Here is an 18,093-nt window from a genome sequence, read left to right on the forward strand (position 1 = left end):
GGGGGGGGGGGAAAGGAACGAAGGTCAATGGACTTGAACATTTCCAGCCAAAAACAAAATAAAATAAAATCAATAAATGAAATGTGGTCCATGAAAACCCTTTTATTTTTCTCTAAAAAATACACAAAAAATACACCAAAGCTTTGGACAGACAGAATAAATAAGAAAGAAGAGGAAGGTCGAGAAAGAAGAAGCCGCCGTTACAACAAAAATAACATACAAAATGATACATTTTTAAATACATAAATAAATTGTGCAAAGGCCATACGAAACACCGCCTCGAGCGCAACCTTCATGGAGTCCTCAAAAGAAAACAACACAAAACAGATCTTTGGAGTCGCTTATGTACAAAATATAGATTATTATCATATAATATTAATATATATATAATATATATATCTTTTGTTCTTTGTACAAGGAGAGCCATAGGAAATATCTTTAAAAGGGAAGCAGGGAAATACAAGGAGTTGCTTTCAAAATATAAAATACTGTCGTAATACTCAAGGCTCAATACGTCCGAATTCTTTTTTTTTCTTAACGGTTTTCGCAATTTCGTGGTGTTTTTCTTTCTTTCTTCTCAACCACTTGCTGGAAAACTCCATTCGTCAGAAGGCCAAAATGATGGCTGCGGAAGGAAGAATTATTATTATTATTTCTCCCGCCTTTTCTCTCCACTGAGACTCAAAGCGGCTATGTATTTGTTATTAGTATTCAAACACATTATTATTATTATTATTATATTATTATTATTATTTATACTTTGCTTTTTCCCTCCACAAAGGAGACTGAAAGTGGCTATGTATCTATTATTAGTATTCAAATGCATTATTATTATTATTATTACCCTACTTTTTCTCTCCACAAAGGAGACTCAAAGTGGCTATGTACCTATTATTAGTACTAAAATGCATTATTATTATTATTATTATTATTTATACCTTGCTTTTTCCCTCCACAAAGGAGAATCAAAGCGGCTATATCATTATTATTATCCTGCGCGTTTTCGAGTGCAATGTTGTGTCCAAATTTCAAACCAACCGGTGAAGTATTTTGGGAGTTTTGTGCGTTTGAACAAACGAACATTTACATTTTTATTTATATAGATTAATATTCAATTATTTATATCCCGCTTTTTCTCTCCACAAAGGAGACTTACAAGTCGGTTACATTAAAATCAGTTTGATACAATTTATAAATCTACAAATACATTACAAACATTAAAACAGAATTAAATCTCACAGCTTCCCACCAAACTGCTTTGAGTCTCCTATGGGAAACTAATATTAATTATATTAAATTGAATATTATTAATTATAATAATTATTAACAATTAATAAATAATAATATTTCTACCTACCTTTGATGGTTATAGAAATCTTCATTCTGGTATATTTCTCCTTTTTAGATCCTTTAAAACCAGCATCTTTTAAAACTCGGTCCAACACAATTGTCCTCTTGGTGCCTCCTTATTTGGCAAAGATGAATAAATTTAAATCCACGCTTTAAAAATGCCATGTTTGCCAAGAATGTAATCTTGGAGAAAATGATAACGATAATCACAGGGTCGGCTTGTTCTAATGAATAATTAATATTAAGTAATATTAAATATTATAATTAATAATTAAATACTAAATTTTAGTATTAATTATTGATGGTATTACTAATAATATTAATATTAACTATTGATAACATTGATAATATTAATATTATTAATAATTACCAACATTATTATTTAAAAAGGGAAGCTAAAAATCTCATTTCATAGCTCCTTTGGGGTAATTCATTGGATACCTCCCCAGAAAAATAGCAACAAATGAATCTAAAAAACAGACGGACAATCCAAGTACAAATCCTTATTTCGGTGGAACTCACTGGACGTTGCACCGGGAAAAAATAGCTTGAGAAAAACCAAATTATTCCACAAAATAGACGGAAAACTCCCACGTCCTGGACGAATCGAATTAATCCCTAAAGCAAAGGAAACGTCCAAGACCAACGCCGTATTTCAGTGGTTTTTTTGAGGACGTTGTGAGAAAACAAGTGAGAAAAACCAAGATGAATTAATCCACAGAGAAGTTCCGAACGAGTCGAATGAATCCATAAAAGCAATGGGAATGAATGAATCCACAAAGCGGAGCGAAAACGCCCAAGGCGAGGTTCCAATCCGATGCGATAATGCAGATCGCCAAAACGAAAGGTGAACAAGTTGCAAGGTGATGTGTATGATGACCCCGTGGATGTCCAGCAAAGGGTTTCTTCATTCAGTCCAGGGAGATGATGTCCGGCCGGCAGGCGGTCAAGGCGGTGGGGCTGTGCGGCCGGTGCCCGGAGGAGGGCGAGGAGGAGGAGGAGACCATGCTGGCCAGGCGCCCGTTGGCCGGAGCGGCGTGAGAACTGACCACCACGGGGGCCAAGGGGCCCATGAAGTGCGGCGAGGCCCCCCGATACTGGAAGAAGTGGCTCAGGCTGTCCTGGTCGTCCAGCGAAGTGATCACCGAAGGGCTGTAGTGCGGCTGGAAGGAAAAAGAGAGAGAAGCTCCTCACATACGGGCTCCGTTCAACAGACACGGCACAACGACAGCTCTTAAAGTGTGCTCCGCGGGGCCATCATCATCATCATCATCACAAAGGTTGGACGGCCTCTAGGGTTTCTGCTGATTATTATTATTCCTGCATGGCAGAAGGGGGTTGGACTGGATGGCCTCCGGTGTTTCTAAGGGACTTAGGGTGGTTTCCAACAAAAAATGGCAAACATTCAATTCCAGAATACACTAACAAAGAATATACTAATTTAATATTATTATTATTATCATCATCATCATCAAAAAAGGCTGAATGGCCCCTGGGGTTTCTGCTATATTATCATTATCATCATTACCATCATCATCATCATCATCATCACTACCACCACAAGGACTCGATGGCCCCAGGGATTTCTGCTATATTATCATCATCATCATTACCATCACAAAAAGTCTGGATGGCCCCTGGGGTTTCTTATTATTATTGTTGTTGTTGTTATTGTTGTTGTTATTTACATAGCAGAAGGGGGCTGGATTGGATGGCCTCTGGGGTTGCTATTATTATTATTATTATTATTGTATGACACAGCAAACAAGATAGACATGCTGGATTTCATATTATTCATATTATTCATATTATTACAAATGCTGGATAGCCATCAGTTGGAGGTGCTTTGATTGCGCTTTTCCTGCAGGACAGAATAAAGGGGGTTGGACTGGATTATCATTATTATTATTATTATTATCATTATCATCATCATCAATGCAGAGTCTTGGTCACAGTTAGCAGAGATTTCAGCCTCTGACCTTGAATAAGCACACTTGAGCTCTGGTTTTCATCCAAACTCTTTTGGAAGTTGATCCCTCAGTCGTTGCTGCATACTATTACTACTACTACTATTATTATTTTATTGCATGACACAGCAAACAAGATAGCTATGCTGGATTTCGTTTCACAAAATCACAAGTCAAACACTTCCCAAGTGTCTATTATTATTATTATTATTATTATTATTATTATTATTATTATTATTATTATTATTATTATTTTTATTCCATGTGGGAAGATCTGACCAAAGCAGGAGAGACGTACCTGGTTTTCGCTTTGAAGGAATGGGAACAAATCCAAACCTGGAAAAACGAGAAGGGGAAAAGGAAACAATAACTTCAGTAACTAGGGGAGGAATAAATAAAAATATGAGGAGAAGGAAATGAATAAAACTTAGGTGAGAGTGTACGGAAGACAGCTGACCCCATGGGAAACATCTCCCGTTTCACGCTGTAATGCTATGATTGTTCCTAGGTTATAAATGTCATTTCCAGGATGACATCTCTACTTTTCTGAACCCTTCAGTGGACTGTGCTGGGAACACATGTCCACTAGAACTGTATTTTCCCACACTGTAAACACATGCAAATATTATTATTATTATTATTATTATGACACAGCAAACAAGATAGATATGCTGGATTTTGTATCACAAAATCACAAGTCGAACACTTCCCAAGTGTCTAGGACTGTGTGATGTATTTTCGGATGATGCGCGCAGATCCCAGCAGGGTGGCCTTTTGCAGTTGGCAGATCGTAATTTTGTCAATGTCTGTTGTTTCCAAATGCCGGCCGAGATCATTTGGCACGGCACCCAATGTGCCCATCACCACCGGGACCACCTGCACTGGTTTCTGCCAGAGTCTTTGAAGTTCAATCTTGAGGTCCTGAGAGCGGCTGAGTTTTTCCTGTTGTTTTTCGTCAATGCGACTGTCACCTGGGATGGCGACATCAATGATCCAAACCTTGTTCTTTTCCACAACTGTGATGTCTGGTGTGTTGTGTTCCAGAACTTTGTCAGTCTGGATTCGGAAGTCCCACAGTATCTTTGCGTGCTCATTTTCCAATACTTTTGCAGTTCCAATGAATCATTTGGGCCACAGAGTTGTGCCTCTGTTTGTAGTCTGTCTGTGCAATTTTCTTACAGCAGCTGAGAAGATGATCCATGGTTTCGTCGGTTTCCTTGCACAGTCTGCATTTTGGGTCATCAGCTGATTTTTCGATCTTGGCCTTGATTGCATTTGTCCTGATGTCTTGCTCCTGGGCTGCAAGGATCAGGCCTTCTGTCTCCTTCTTCAGGGTCCCATTCGGGAGCCAGAGCCAGGTCTTCTATTATTATTATTATTATTATTATTATTATTATTATTATTATTATTATTATTAATTGCCTTTGTCCTGATGTCTTGCTCCTGGGCTGCAAGGATCAGGCCTTCTGTCTCCTTCTTCAGGGTCCCATCCGTGAGCCAGAGCCAGGTCTTCTCCTTATCAGCTTTTCCTTCAGTTTTGTCAAGGAACTTTCCATGCAATGTTTTGTTGTGCCAGCTGTCAGCTCTAGTTTGTAGTGCGGTTTTCTTCTACTGGTTTTTTGTCTGCTGTGCTTTGAGGAGTTTCTGATTTTGGACTTCAATCAAAGCAGGTTCTTCACTTTGCTTTACATCTTCTGCCAGGGCATGTTGTTGTTGTTGTTGTCGTTGTCGTATTATTATTATTATTATTATTATTTTTCTACCCAACATCCTGTTGTTGAAAGAAGACCCGCCTTACCTTGGATGTCGGAGGGCACCTGGTAGGAAGGGTGGTAGTCCGGGAGGGGCAGGCTGGACAGGAAGTCGCCCCCCACGCTGGCCATGGGGGGGCTGCGCAGGACCGAGGGGGGCGGGGCTTCGCCGCTAAGGACCCTGGGAAGGGAGGAAAAGCGAGGGGCATCAGGCCGAGTGGACGGAGCTTCCCCAGCAAGGAGGAGCTGAAGCTGAGAGAGCGTGACCCGCCGGGGAATCGAGCCCCACCCCCTTCCTTACCCCTTGGGCCCCGGGGCCGAGGGGATGGTTGCCGTGGTGACAGGGCCCTGCTTCTTGGCGGGGGGCTCCTCCTCCTCGTCCGAGGAGCTGTCCAGCGTCAGGTCAATGACCTCCACTTTCTTCTTGCTCTCGCCCAGCGCTTTCCCCTCCGAACTCACGGCGTACAGAGACGCTGGGCAGGAGAGACACACACACACACAAGGGTCACTCAGGTTTGTAATACAGTAGAGTCTCACTTATCCAAGCTAAACGGGCCGGCAGAACCTTGGATAAGTGAGTATCTTGGATAATAAGGAGGGATTAAGGAGAAGCCTATTAAACATCAAATTAGGTTATGATTTTACAAATTAAGCACCAAAACATCATGTTTTACAACAAATTCGGCAGAAAAAGTAGTTCAATACGCAGTCATGTTATGTTGTAATTACTGTATTTATGAATTTAACACCAAAATATCACAATATATTGAAAACATTGACTACCAAAATGACTTGGATAATCCAGAGGCTTGGATAAGCGAGACTTGGATAAGTGAGACTCTACTGTAATATTGAGGCACAGTGCTCCAGTAGCTCTGGTCTTTTTATTTCCCAATTAGAAACAGGAAGCGATTTTGTCGAGTCCCTGTTTGGGCGCCAAAAGTGTTGAGGCCCAGTCCCCCAATATCTCTGGTCCCTTCATTTCCCAATCAGAAACTAGGAACAAAGAGATTAAAATTCAATTGTTTAATTCTGCAAAAAAAAAAATACTACAAGTCACTCAGGGTTGTAATCATGTTGAGGCCCAGCCCCCCAATATCTCTAGTCTCTTTATTTCCCAATCAGAAACAGGGAAACAATTTTCTCGAGTCCCTGTTTGGGCGCCAAAAGTGTTGAGGCCCAGCCCCCCAATATCTCTAGTCTCTTCATTTCCCAATCAGAAACTAGAAACAAAGAGATTAAAATTCAATTGTTTAATTCTGCAAAAAAAAAATACTACAAGTCACTCAGGGTTGTAATCATGTTGAGGCCCAGCCCCCCAATATCTCTAGTCTCTTTATTTCCCAATCAGAAACAGGGAAACAATTTTCTCGAGTCCCTGTTTGGGCGCCAAAAGTGTTGAGGCCCAGCCCCCCAATATCTCTAGTCTCTTCATTTCCCAATCAGAAACTAGGAACAAAGAGATTAAAATTCAATTGTTTAATTCTGCAAAAAAAAAATACTACAAGTCACTCAGGGTTGTAATAATGTTGAGGCCCAGCCCCCCAATATCTCTAGTCTCTTTATTTCCCAATCAGAAACAGGGAAACAATTTTCTCGAGTCCCTGTTTGGGCGCCAAAAGTGTTGAGGCCCAGCCCCCCAATATCTCTAGTCTCTTCATTTCCCAATCAGAAACTAGGAACAAAGAGATTAAAATTCAATTGTTTAATTCTGCAAAAAAAAATACTACAAGTCACTCAGGGTTGTAATAATGTTGAGGCCCAGCCCCCCAATATCTCTAGTCTCTTTATTTCCCAATCAGAAACAGGGAAACAATTTTCTCGAGTCCCTGTTTGGGCGCCAAAAGTGTTGAGGCCCAGCCCCCCAATATCTCTAGTCTCTTCATTTCCCAATCAGAAACTAGAAACAAAGAGATTAAAATTCAATTGTTTAATTCTGCAAAAAAAATACTATGAGTCGCTCAGGGTTGTAATAATGTTGAGGCCCAGCCCCCCAATATCTCTAGTCTCTTTATTTCCCAATCAGAAACAGGGAAACAATTTTCTCGAGTCCCTGTTTGGGCGCCAAAAGTGTTGAGGCCCAGCCCCCCAATATCTCTAGTCTCTTCATTTCCTAATCTTCCAGACGGAGGTTAAACTCCTACCTTCCACCCCGTTGTAGGCGGAGGGCTGGCAGAGCTCCTGGTTCTCCTTCTTGGGCTTCATGGGGCACCAGGATCCGTCCTCCATGAACTGGATTTCGTCGCAGTCCGTGACCGAGTTGAGGATCTCCATGAACAAGCTGCGGGTTAAGGGACGAAAATGGTAAATGCTTGGTAGATAAATATGGGGTAAAAATAAGAGCGATACATCGTATGCCTTCCTCACCCGTCGATAATGAGGGCCTCGTAGGGCGCCTTCTTGTCGCAGACGGGGCAGGTCCAGGTGGGCTTCTTCTCGTTCATCTGCAGGTAAAGGGCTGCGTCGAAGCACTGCAGGTGGGTGCAGGTGAAGGCCCGGCAGGGCACGATCAGGCGCATCTTGCCCAGCTGCAACAGAGAGGACCCAAAGGAGGACAGGGCCGGAAAGACAACCGTCAGATGCGGTCATTTATTTGCCCATCGAAGGGAAACTCGAGGAATATCTGCAGACTTACGGGACACATGAGAGACACCCGCAAGCTGGTGGTTGCGATCTCGCTGTCCGGATCCGCCGTCAGTTTCTCTTTGACTGAAAGGAGAAGAAGGAAGGGGAAAATTTATAGTAAAAATATAGGGGATTGTCACATGAGGTGTGCACGTAGCATTTGGACTTATTCATGTTTTTAAAAATGTTAATAAGCAAAAATAATATGCCTCACAACCTCTGAGGATGCCTGCCATAGATGTGGGCGAAACGTCAGGAGAGAATGCTTCTGGAACATGGCCATACAGCCCGGAAAACATACAACAACACTATAATAATCTTGGTTTGGAAAAGTAGAGGACCTCTCCACTGGCAGCAAAAAAGAATCATAAGATCTAATACTAATAATATTAATAATAATGGCAACAACAACCTTGCTTTGAACAAATAGAGGCCCTCTCCATTGGCGGGCAAAAAGGAACCGTAAGACACAACAATAACAACAACAACAGCAACAACAACAGTAATACAATACTCAGTCCATGCCCCCCCCCCCCTTGGGTATTGATAGATTCCATAATACTAATAACAATAGTAATACTGTAATGATAATAATAATAATAATACGTACTCAGGGCTCATGAGTTATATATACATACAATATATTATATTATTGGTATAGAACAATATAAGCATTATACAGTATCGCTTATCCAACGTTCTGGATTATCCAACGCATTTTTGTAGTCAATTTTTTCAATATATCATGATATTTTGGTGCTAAATTCGTAAATTGAGTAATTACTACACAGTATTACTGCGTATTGAACTACTTTTTCTGTCAAAATTGTCCGTTTATGTTGGATAAGTGAGACTAAAAATATTAATAATAATGGCAACAACAACCTTGCTTTGAACCAATAGAGGCCCTCTCCATTGGCGGTCAAAAAGGAACCGTAAGACACAACAATAACAACAACAACAACAGCAACAACAACAGTAATACAATACCCAGTCCATGCCCCCCCTTGGGTATTGATAGATTCCATAATACTAATAACAATAATAACAATAGTAATACTGTAGAGTCTTGCTTATCCAACATAAACGGGCCGGCAGAACGATGGATAAGCAAATATGTTGGATAATAAGGAGGGATTAAGGAAAAGCCTATTACACATCAAATTAGGTTATGATTTTACAAATTAAGCACCAAAACATCATGTTATACAACAAATTTGACAGAAAAAGTAGTTCAATACACAGTAACGCTATGTAGTAATTACTGTATTTACAAATTTAGCACCAAAATATCACAATGTATTGAAAAATTGACTACAAAAATGCATTGGATAATGCTGGCTGGCATTATTATATTGGTGGAACAACAACAACAACAACAACAACAACAACCTTGCTTTGAAAAAATGGAGGCCCTCTCCATTGAAAGGCAAAAAGGAACCATAAGATACAACAGCAATAACAACAGTAATTCAATACTCAGCCCATGCCCCACTTGGGTACTGATAGATTCCATAATAACAATATTAATAATGAGAATAACAATACACACTCAGGGCTCGCGAGTTATATATACATACAATATATTACATTAGTGTAGCGCAATATAAGTGTTATATATTACTATATTGTACTATACACTATATTGCAATATTATGAGTAATATTACATGTAATATAAATACGCAATTATAATAGTGTATCATTTTTATTATATTGTACTATATTATCAATATTATATGCATATACAATATAATTATATTATTAGTAGAGCATAATATGAGTATTATGTATTATTATATTGATACAGGAGACGTGGTGGAATAACAATAACAACAACAACCTTGCTTTGAAAAAATGGAGGCCCTCTCCATTGAAAGGCACAACAACAGCAACAACAACAGTAATACAGTAGCCCATGCCTCCTTGGGTACTGATAGATTCCATAATACTAATAACAATAATAACAATATTAATAATGATAATAATACACACTCAGGGCTCATGAGTTATATATACAGCAGAGTCTCACTTATCCAACATAAACGGGCCATCAGAATGTTGGATAAGTGAATATGTTGGATAATAAGGAGGCATTAAGGAAAAGCCTATTAAACATCAAATTAGGTTATGATTTTACAAATGAAGTACCAAAACATCATGTTAGACAACAAATTTGGCAGAAAAAGTAGTTCAATACGCAGTAATGCTATGTAGTAATTACTGTATTTATGAATTTAGCACCAAAATATCACGATATATTGAAAACATTGGCTTAAAAAATGCGTTGGATAATCCAGAACGTTGGATAAGCGAGTGTTGGATAAGTGAGATTCTACTGTACATACAATATATTATATTAGTGTAGCACAATATAAGTGTTATATATTACTATATTGTACCATAGCACTATATTGCAATATTATTAGTAATATTACATGTAATATAAATATAGAATTATAACAGTGTATCATTTTTATTATATTGTATTACATTATAATATTATTATCAATATTATATGCATATACAATATAATTATATTATTAGTAGAGCACAGTATGAGTATTATGTATTATTATATTGTTATAGAATAATATGAGTATTATGTATTATTATATTGATACAGGAGACGTGGTGGAATAACAATAACAACAACAACCTTGCTTTGAAAAAATGGAGGCCCTCTCCATTGAAAGGCACAACAACAACAACAACAACAACAACAACCTTGCTTTGAAAAAATTGAGGCCCTCTCCATTGAAAGGCAAAAAGGAATCATAAGACACAACAGAAGCAACAGCAACAGTAATACAATACTCAGCCCATGTTCCCCTTGGGTACTGATAAATTCCATAATACTAATAACAATAATAACAATTTTAATAATGATAATAATAATACGCACTCAGGGCTCGCGAGTGGTCTGGGTTGCGGATGCCTTTGGCTCGCAGCTTCTGGAGCAACGTCACTGACGTCAGCTGCTTCACCAAGTAAACCGATATGGAATAATTCTGGAGAGAAGCAAAAGGGGGTTATTGACAGCTTCAGACCAAGATAATTACCATAATTTATACCTGACTTATATACAGCTTACCCTGCCGAATTCGGAGGACCAGTTGACCACGATGGTATTGGGCACGGTGGCCGAAAGCCGGACCTGTGGGGTGATGTTGATGGGCCGGCTGGGGCGCTTGGGCTCCGCCCCATTCTTGGTGGGAGGAAGATAACCCTGCAAATACGGTTGTGTTGTTTTAATTAGTGTGTCGTCTTTAGGTTTTTAAACGGCATATTGCCGTGATCTGTTTATGGATTACCACATTGACAATCAAAGACAAAAAATACACAGACAAATAGACACTAACCACTATCCTAAAACCCCTGTAATCATTAAATAAATGTAAACACATATTAATAATAATGATAACAATGTTGTAAGCCGCTTTACTTCACAATCATGAGATAAAAGTGAAATAACAATAATGATAATAGTAACAATAACACTGTTGTTGTGAGCCTCTTTGCTTCAAAATCAAGAGATAAAAACAGAAAATAATGATAAGAAGAGAAAAGTGGTATATAAATGAATGTTAATAATAGTAATAATAATGGTGTGAGCCACTTTGTTTCATAATCAAGAGATAAAAAACAAATAATAATAATAATAGAAAAATGGCATATAAATGAATACAGTAATTACATCATCAATAATAATAAAAATACAATAATAGTAATAATAATCATAAAGTGGCATATAAATATGTTGTTATTATTAATAATAATAATGTTGTGAGCCGCTTTGCTTCACAATCAATAGATAAAAGCAGAAATAATAAAATAATAATGGCATATAAATTAATAATAATAACGGCATCTAATAATTTTTTTAAAATTTCCCGGCTAGTGTGTAAATGCTATTACTGGTGCATGTTATTGTTTGTTGAATTATTGTATATTGTTACTGTTTTTGTATCTGATATTTCTGTGAGCTGCCACGAGTCCCCTTCGGAGGAGATGGAGGCGGGATACAAATAAACTTATTAATAATAATAATAATAATAATAATAATACTGTGAGCTGCTTTGCTTCGCAATTAAGAGATTAAAAGCAGAAAATAATAATAAGAGAAAAGTGGCATATAAATGAATAATAATATGAGCCACTTTGCTTCACAATCAATAAATAAAAACAAAATAATAATACTAATGGCATAAAAATGAATATATTATTAATAATGTTGTGAGTTGTTTTGCTTCACAATCAAGAGATAAAACCAGAAATAATGATGATGATTATGATGATAAGAGAAAAGGAGCATATAAAGGAATGCAGAAATAATAATAATGATAATAAGAAAAAAATGGAATATAAATTATTTATTTATTTATTTACTGCATTTATACACCACTTTTCTCACTCCTGGGGGGACTCAAAGCGGTTTACAGCATAATGGCAAAATGCCAACCATACATTAGAAAACATAACAGACTGATCAAATCATAAACAATAAAATGAGCAACATCAAGTATACTTATCGAACATAACAAAAATAGAAATCTAAATATATAAATCAAACATTTAGGACATGTTTACTAATAGATCTAATATTAGTAAACAGTTAAAACATTAAATGTAAAAAGGCAATTTGCAACAAGCCAACAGGGCAGATGTAGTGTCAGTGTTTAAAGTGCTGTCTGAATTAGATTATATTGCACAATTAAATGAATGATGATGATGATGATGATGATAATAATAATAAGAAGAAGAAGGTGAGATGCTTTGCTTCACAATCAAGAGATAAAAGCAGAAAATAATAATAATAATAATAATAAGGAATATTTAAGGTGGGATTCCCTTACTGGAAGAGGGCAGAGCTTCCCATTGATTTTGACGAACAAATTGGGAGGGTAGTAGTCCTCTTGCGGGCAGCTGGTTTCACACAAACAAAACCTAGAAGAGGAAATAGATAAAAGAAGAGGAAGAAGGGCCACCTTTCCATCCAAAAAGACTCCCGAATCTCAGGTGTCCTTACCTCAATTGTACCTGTACAGTGTAGTCGCATTTGGCGCCAGGTAAGATGTCTCTAGAAGGGAAAAGGGAAGGAGAAGAATCAAGGAAAGGCTTGGAAAACGTCATAAAATAACATGGGAAACAGGAAGCTTTTTCCTCTTACCGAGAGGTGAGGATCTGCTGTACCTGTTGAGGGGTCAAGGCGAAGGTGAAGTGGGCCTCTTCAAAGCGTTGGCTGTTCACCGACGCTGCAAACGAGAAGGTGGGCATTTGGAATTATTATTTTTATTATTATTATTATGACACAGCAAACAAGATAAATATGCTGGATTTCGTATCACAAAACCACAAGTCGAACACTTCCCAAGTGTCTAGGACTGTGTGATGTATTTTCGGATGATGCGTGCAGATCCCAGCAGGGTGGCCTTTTGCAGTTGGCAGATCGTGATTTTGTCAATGTCTATTGTTTCCAAATGCCGGCTGAGATCTTTTGGCACGGCACCCAGTGTGCCCATCACCACCGGGACCACCTGCACTGGTTTCTGCCAGAGTCTTTGCAGTTCAATCTTGAGGTCCTGAGAGCGGCTCAGTTTTTCCTGTTGTTTCCTGGGATGGCAACATCAATGATCCAAACCTTTTTCTTTCCCACAACTGTGATGTCTGGTGTGTTGTGTTCCAGAACTTTGTCAGTCTGGATTCGGAAGTCCCACAGTATCTTGCGTGCTCATTTTCCAATACTTTTGCAGGTTTGTGATCCCACCAGTTCTTTGCTGCTGGGAGGTGGAACTTGAGGCATAAGTTCCAATGGATCATTTGGGCCACATGGTCATGCCTCTGTTTGTAGTCTGTGCGATTATTATTATTATTATTATTATTATTATTATTATTATTATTATATTTATACCCCACTTTCTCTCTCCAACAAGGCAACTCAAAGCAGTTTAACATAAAAGCATTTGCATACAATTTAAAATATATAAATATGCAAAAATTAAAAAAAAGAATGAAATATAAACAATATTTTAAAAATCCCAGTTAAAAATCATTTAAACACATTCCCAAATTGACAGCATCCCCAAATTGATCTTAAACTATCTATCTATCTATCTATCTATCTATCTATCTATCTATCTATCTATCTATCTATCTATCTATCTGTCTGTCTGTCTGTCTGTCTATAACTGTGTGTTGATCTTATAATATTAATATTAATATTAATAATAATAATAATAATAAATAATACTACTACTACAACTGCAAAAGGCCACCCTACTGGGATCTGCGCGGATCATCTGAAAATACATCACACAGTCCTAGACACTTGGGAAGTGTTCAACTTGTGATTTTGTGATATGAAATCCAGCATATCTATCTTGTTTGCTGTGTCATACAATAAAATAATAATAATAATGATAATAATAATACTTTATTTTTCTATCCCACCACCATCTCCCCGAAGGGACTCGGGGTGGCTAACATGGGGCACAGCCTGCCTTTTAGTAGTCAATGTTTTAGTAGTCAATGTTTTCAATACATTGTGATATTTTGGTACTAAATTCGTAAATACAGTAATTACTATGTAGCATTACTGCATATTGAACTAATTTTTCTGTCAAATTTGTTATTAAACATGATGTTTTGGTGCTTAATTTGTAAAATCATAACCTAATTTGATGTTTAATAGGCTTTTCCTTAATCCTTCCTCATTATCCAATATATTTGCTTATCCAACATTCTGCTGGCCCGTTTATGTTGGATAAGTGAGACTCTACTGTATTTTAATAATGTTTTAACGAATTTATGTGTATGGTTTTGCTTTTATGATTGTATTTCTTGGGCATTAAATTTTGCCAATTTTCGTAAGCCGCCCTGAGTCCCCTCAGGTGAGAAGGGCGGGGTATAAATGTTGTAAATAAATAAATAAATATAATATAATATTAGCATCAATCTATATATATATATAAAAGGGTAATGAAATTTCGGCCTAGGACAAAACAACAAAACTACACATCCCAGAAACACTAAACTTGGCAGCACAACCCCTCCTCCATGCCTCTACGTTCATACAACAAAAAGAAAAGAAAAATAAAGTCCTAATTAGAGGGAGAGGAATAATTGTTTTTATCCATTTTATTTTATTTTATTTTATTTACAGTATTTATATTCTGCCCTTCTCACCCCGAAGGGGACTCAGGGCAGATCACATTACACATATAAGGCAAACATTCAATGCCTTAACATAGAACAGAGACAAGACAAACGCGGGGCTCCGAGGTGGCCTCGAACTCATGACCTCTTGGTCAGTGATTTGTTGCAGCTGGTTACTCAACAGCCTGTGCCACAGCCCGACCCAATTGCTGCCACTTAGAAGGCTAAGCTCCGCCCACTTGGTCTCCTAGCAACCCACTCATCCCAGGGGACAGGCAGAGTTAGGCCTCACTTAGGCCTCTTCCACAATGCCTATGAAATACAGATTATCTTATTTTAACTGGATTATATGGCAGTGTAGACTCAAGGCCCTTCCACACAGCTATATTACCCATTTATAATGCACTTAATGTAAGGTAAAACCTTTACCCGTTACCTTAACTACCACCAGTTCGATACTTTATTTCCCATACCACCATACTTCGCCACAGCAACGCGTGGCCAGGCACAGCTAGTATTACAATAATAGTGGTAATTACGGAGCCCCCCCCCCCCATAAAGCAGGACTCACCTAGGGTGGTGGGCTTGATGAGCTCGTCGTAGACGTCGTAGAAGGGCAGGCGGCGCATCTTGACGTCGGGGTGGACGGGGTGCGGGAGGTGGGGGGCTCCGTCCCCCTCGCGCTTGGGGCCCAGGAGGGGCACCGGGGGCAGCAGGCCGGGCGGCACGGCTCCCGAGGACGCCCCGGCCGAGGGCCCCCCGTCGTAGGAGAGGTGGCACATGGCGCCCTGGGTGAGAGCGGCAGCCGAGGGGATCTGCCCGGCGGAAGAGGAGGCTGAGGCGGCGGCTTGGAGGTGGAGCATGGACAGATCCGACGGGGAGAGGATCTTGCGGGGGAAGCGGCGGCGGTAGAGCTCCTTGATCTTCATCTGGACGGCCGGGCTGCAGCCGGACTTCAGCAGCTGCAGGGCTTTGGTCAGCAGCTCATGCTTGCGCCCGCTCTTGTTGCGCCCGGCAAAACCCAGCAGCACCTGCAGCTCCGAGACCCTAAAGCTCATGACCATGTGCTGCCAGGAGGAAGAGGAGGAAAAGGACACATCAGACGCAGGCTCTTTCCACCGAATTACAGAGTAATAATAATAATAATAATTTTATTCTTGTACCCCGCGTCTATCTCCCCGCAGGGACACAGGGCGGCTTACAAATGCAAAACAAGTACACATAAAATAAAACATCAAATACCGAAAACGCACGAATGAAAATTAAAAAGTACGATTAAAATCAAACCATTAATAAGACAAAGTTAAAACGCAGCAATAAAACATAAGGATGGGCTGATCAAAGTGCACTAAGTGAGACTTGTAAACATGGAGGAAGTTAAAAGTGCTGTAAGAACATGGGGGAGAACCCAAAAGTGAGTTGAACCCTGAGGCTATATCAAGAAATTACCCATGCGGATGCAACCGATCAAGGATAACCATTTGTACAAGAATTTAACATTCAAGAGGGTGGTACTTTCCACTGAATTACAGAGTTATCAAATTCTATTATACAGGCCGTCCCCGACATACAAACGTCCTAGTTAAGAACGGGTCTGAGACCAACAGGAACTGAGAGGAATCTTATATATTAAATATTATGTGTATTATTTTATATTAGAATTACTACATTATAGTATTATGACCACTGGCATGACTGCATGGAGTGCCGTTATCTTCCCGCCAGAGCCGTACCTATCGACATGTGCAACTGACAATTGGAGTGGCCCTGGTTTACAAATTTGGATCATGTGATTTTAATGTTTATATTAGCTGTTTTAATTCTATGTTTTCATATCTAAATGTTGCTTGTATTTTATGTTGAACAGTCTTATTGATTTTACTGCATCGTGATGCTTTTGTTTAGATTTTATGTTTTAGTTTTATATATATGTTAGGCACTTAATTTTGCAATTATTATGTTGTGAGTCCCCCCTGGGGTGAGAAAAGCAGCATATAAATACAGTAATATTTATAAACAATAAATAAATCTACTCCCATTTGTTATATTATTATTTATGTTACATTATTATTTATATTCACATTATTTATTTATTTATTTATGTATTGTGTCACTTCTACCCCGCCCTTCTCACCCATCAGGGGACTCAGGGCAGCTTACAATATAAACATACACATCAAAAAAACAGTTTACATCAGATTTTAAAATCCATCGAGATTAAAAATTACAATAAAATTAAGAGTATACGTTAAAAAAATACATAATTATACATTTAAATATACAATTAAGGCGCTTTTCATGTCCAGGTGGGGTCTGTCAGTAGGTCATATATTCATATCTCATTTTTGCTGCTACTCATGCTCAAATGCCTGGTCCCATAAGCACGTTTTTGTTGATATTACTAATTTATTGATATTACTAATTCAATTAACATTATTACTTGATATTAGTTTTATTTAATATTGTTATTAATATTGCATTTATATTATACTAGCTGTGCCCGGCCACACGTTGCTGTGGCGAAGTCCGGTGGTATGGAAAATAAAGTATTGAGGAATTGGTGGTAGTTAAGGTCAAGGGTAAAGGTTTTCTCCTGACATTAAGTCCGGTTGTGTCTAACTCTGAGGGTTGGTGCTCATCTTGAGTCTACACTGCCATATAATCCAGTTGAAACCAGATAATCTGTATTTTATAGGCAGTGTGGAAGAGGCCTGATTGAAGTGGTCCTTGGCTGAGTGGGTTGCTAGGAGACCAAGTGGGTGGAGCTTAGTCTTCTAACTGAAAGCAGACCAAGTGGGTGGAGCTTAGCCTTCTAACTGGCAGCAATTGGATAAAAACAATTCTCCCTCTCCCTCTAATTAGGGTTTTATTTTTCTTTTCTTTTTGTTGTATGAATGTAGAGGCATGGATGAGGGGTTGTGCTGCCAAGTTTAGTGTTTCTGGGATGTGTAGTTTTGTTGTTTTGTCCTAGGCCGAAATTTCATTACCCTTTTATAGATATTATCTCCCCCATGTTCTTATATAGCACTTTTCACTTCCTCCATGTTTACAAGTCTCACTTAGTGCACTTTGATCGGCCCATCCTTATGTTTTTATTGATGTGTTTTAACTCTGTCTTATTAATGGTTTGATTTTTAATCGTATGTTTTAATTTTTCATTTGTGCGTTTTCGGTATTTGATGTTTTTGTATGTAGACTCTTTTGCATTTGTACGCCGCCCTGAGTCCCTGCGGGGAGATAGAGGCG

The 18,093-nt window shown here is 38.6% G+C and overlaps 1 protein-coding gene across 1 annotated transcript in view; it reads right to left on the reverse strand.

Moving 5' to 3' along the window:
* Positions 1-87: 87 nt before the first annotated feature.
* pias3 (protein inhibitor of activated STAT 3) overlaps positions 88-18,093 on the reverse strand; it is an 18,473-nt gene continuing 467 nt past the window's right edge. Inside the window, exons 2-15 of the mRNA XM_062965420.1 lie at positions 15,419-15,914; positions 12,863-12,947; positions 12,722-12,772; positions 12,549-12,639; positions 10,787-10,921; positions 10,598-10,703; positions 7,704-7,777; positions 7,436-7,596; positions 7,213-7,349; positions 5,370-5,541; positions 5,116-5,249; positions 3,616-3,653; positions 1,358-2,513; positions 88-625 (exon numbers count right to left, since the gene is read on the reverse strand). Of these exons, the coding sequence (XP_062821490.1) occupies positions 2,262-2,513; positions 3,616-3,653; positions 5,116-5,249; positions 5,370-5,541; positions 7,213-7,349; positions 7,436-7,596; positions 7,704-7,777; positions 10,598-10,703; positions 10,787-10,921; positions 12,549-12,639; positions 12,722-12,772; positions 12,863-12,947; positions 15,419-15,914 (1,932 nt within the window). The 3' untranslated portion in view covers positions 88-625; positions 1,358-2,261. The remainder of the gene's footprint in view (positions 626-1,357; positions 2,514-3,615; positions 3,654-5,115; positions 5,250-5,369; positions 5,542-7,212; positions 7,350-7,435; positions 7,597-7,703; positions 7,778-10,597; positions 10,704-10,786; positions 10,922-12,548; positions 12,640-12,721; positions 12,773-12,862; positions 12,948-15,418; positions 15,915-18,093) is intronic.

The sequence above is a fragment of the Anolis carolinensis genome, unplaced genomic scaffold, assembly GCF_035594765.1.
Source record: "Anolis carolinensis isolate JA03-04 unplaced genomic scaffold, rAnoCar3.1.pri scaffold_14, whole genome shotgun sequence".
In the NCBI taxonomy this organism is placed as follows: Eukaryota; Metazoa; Chordata; class Lepidosauria; order Squamata; family Dactyloidae; genus Anolis; species Anolis carolinensis.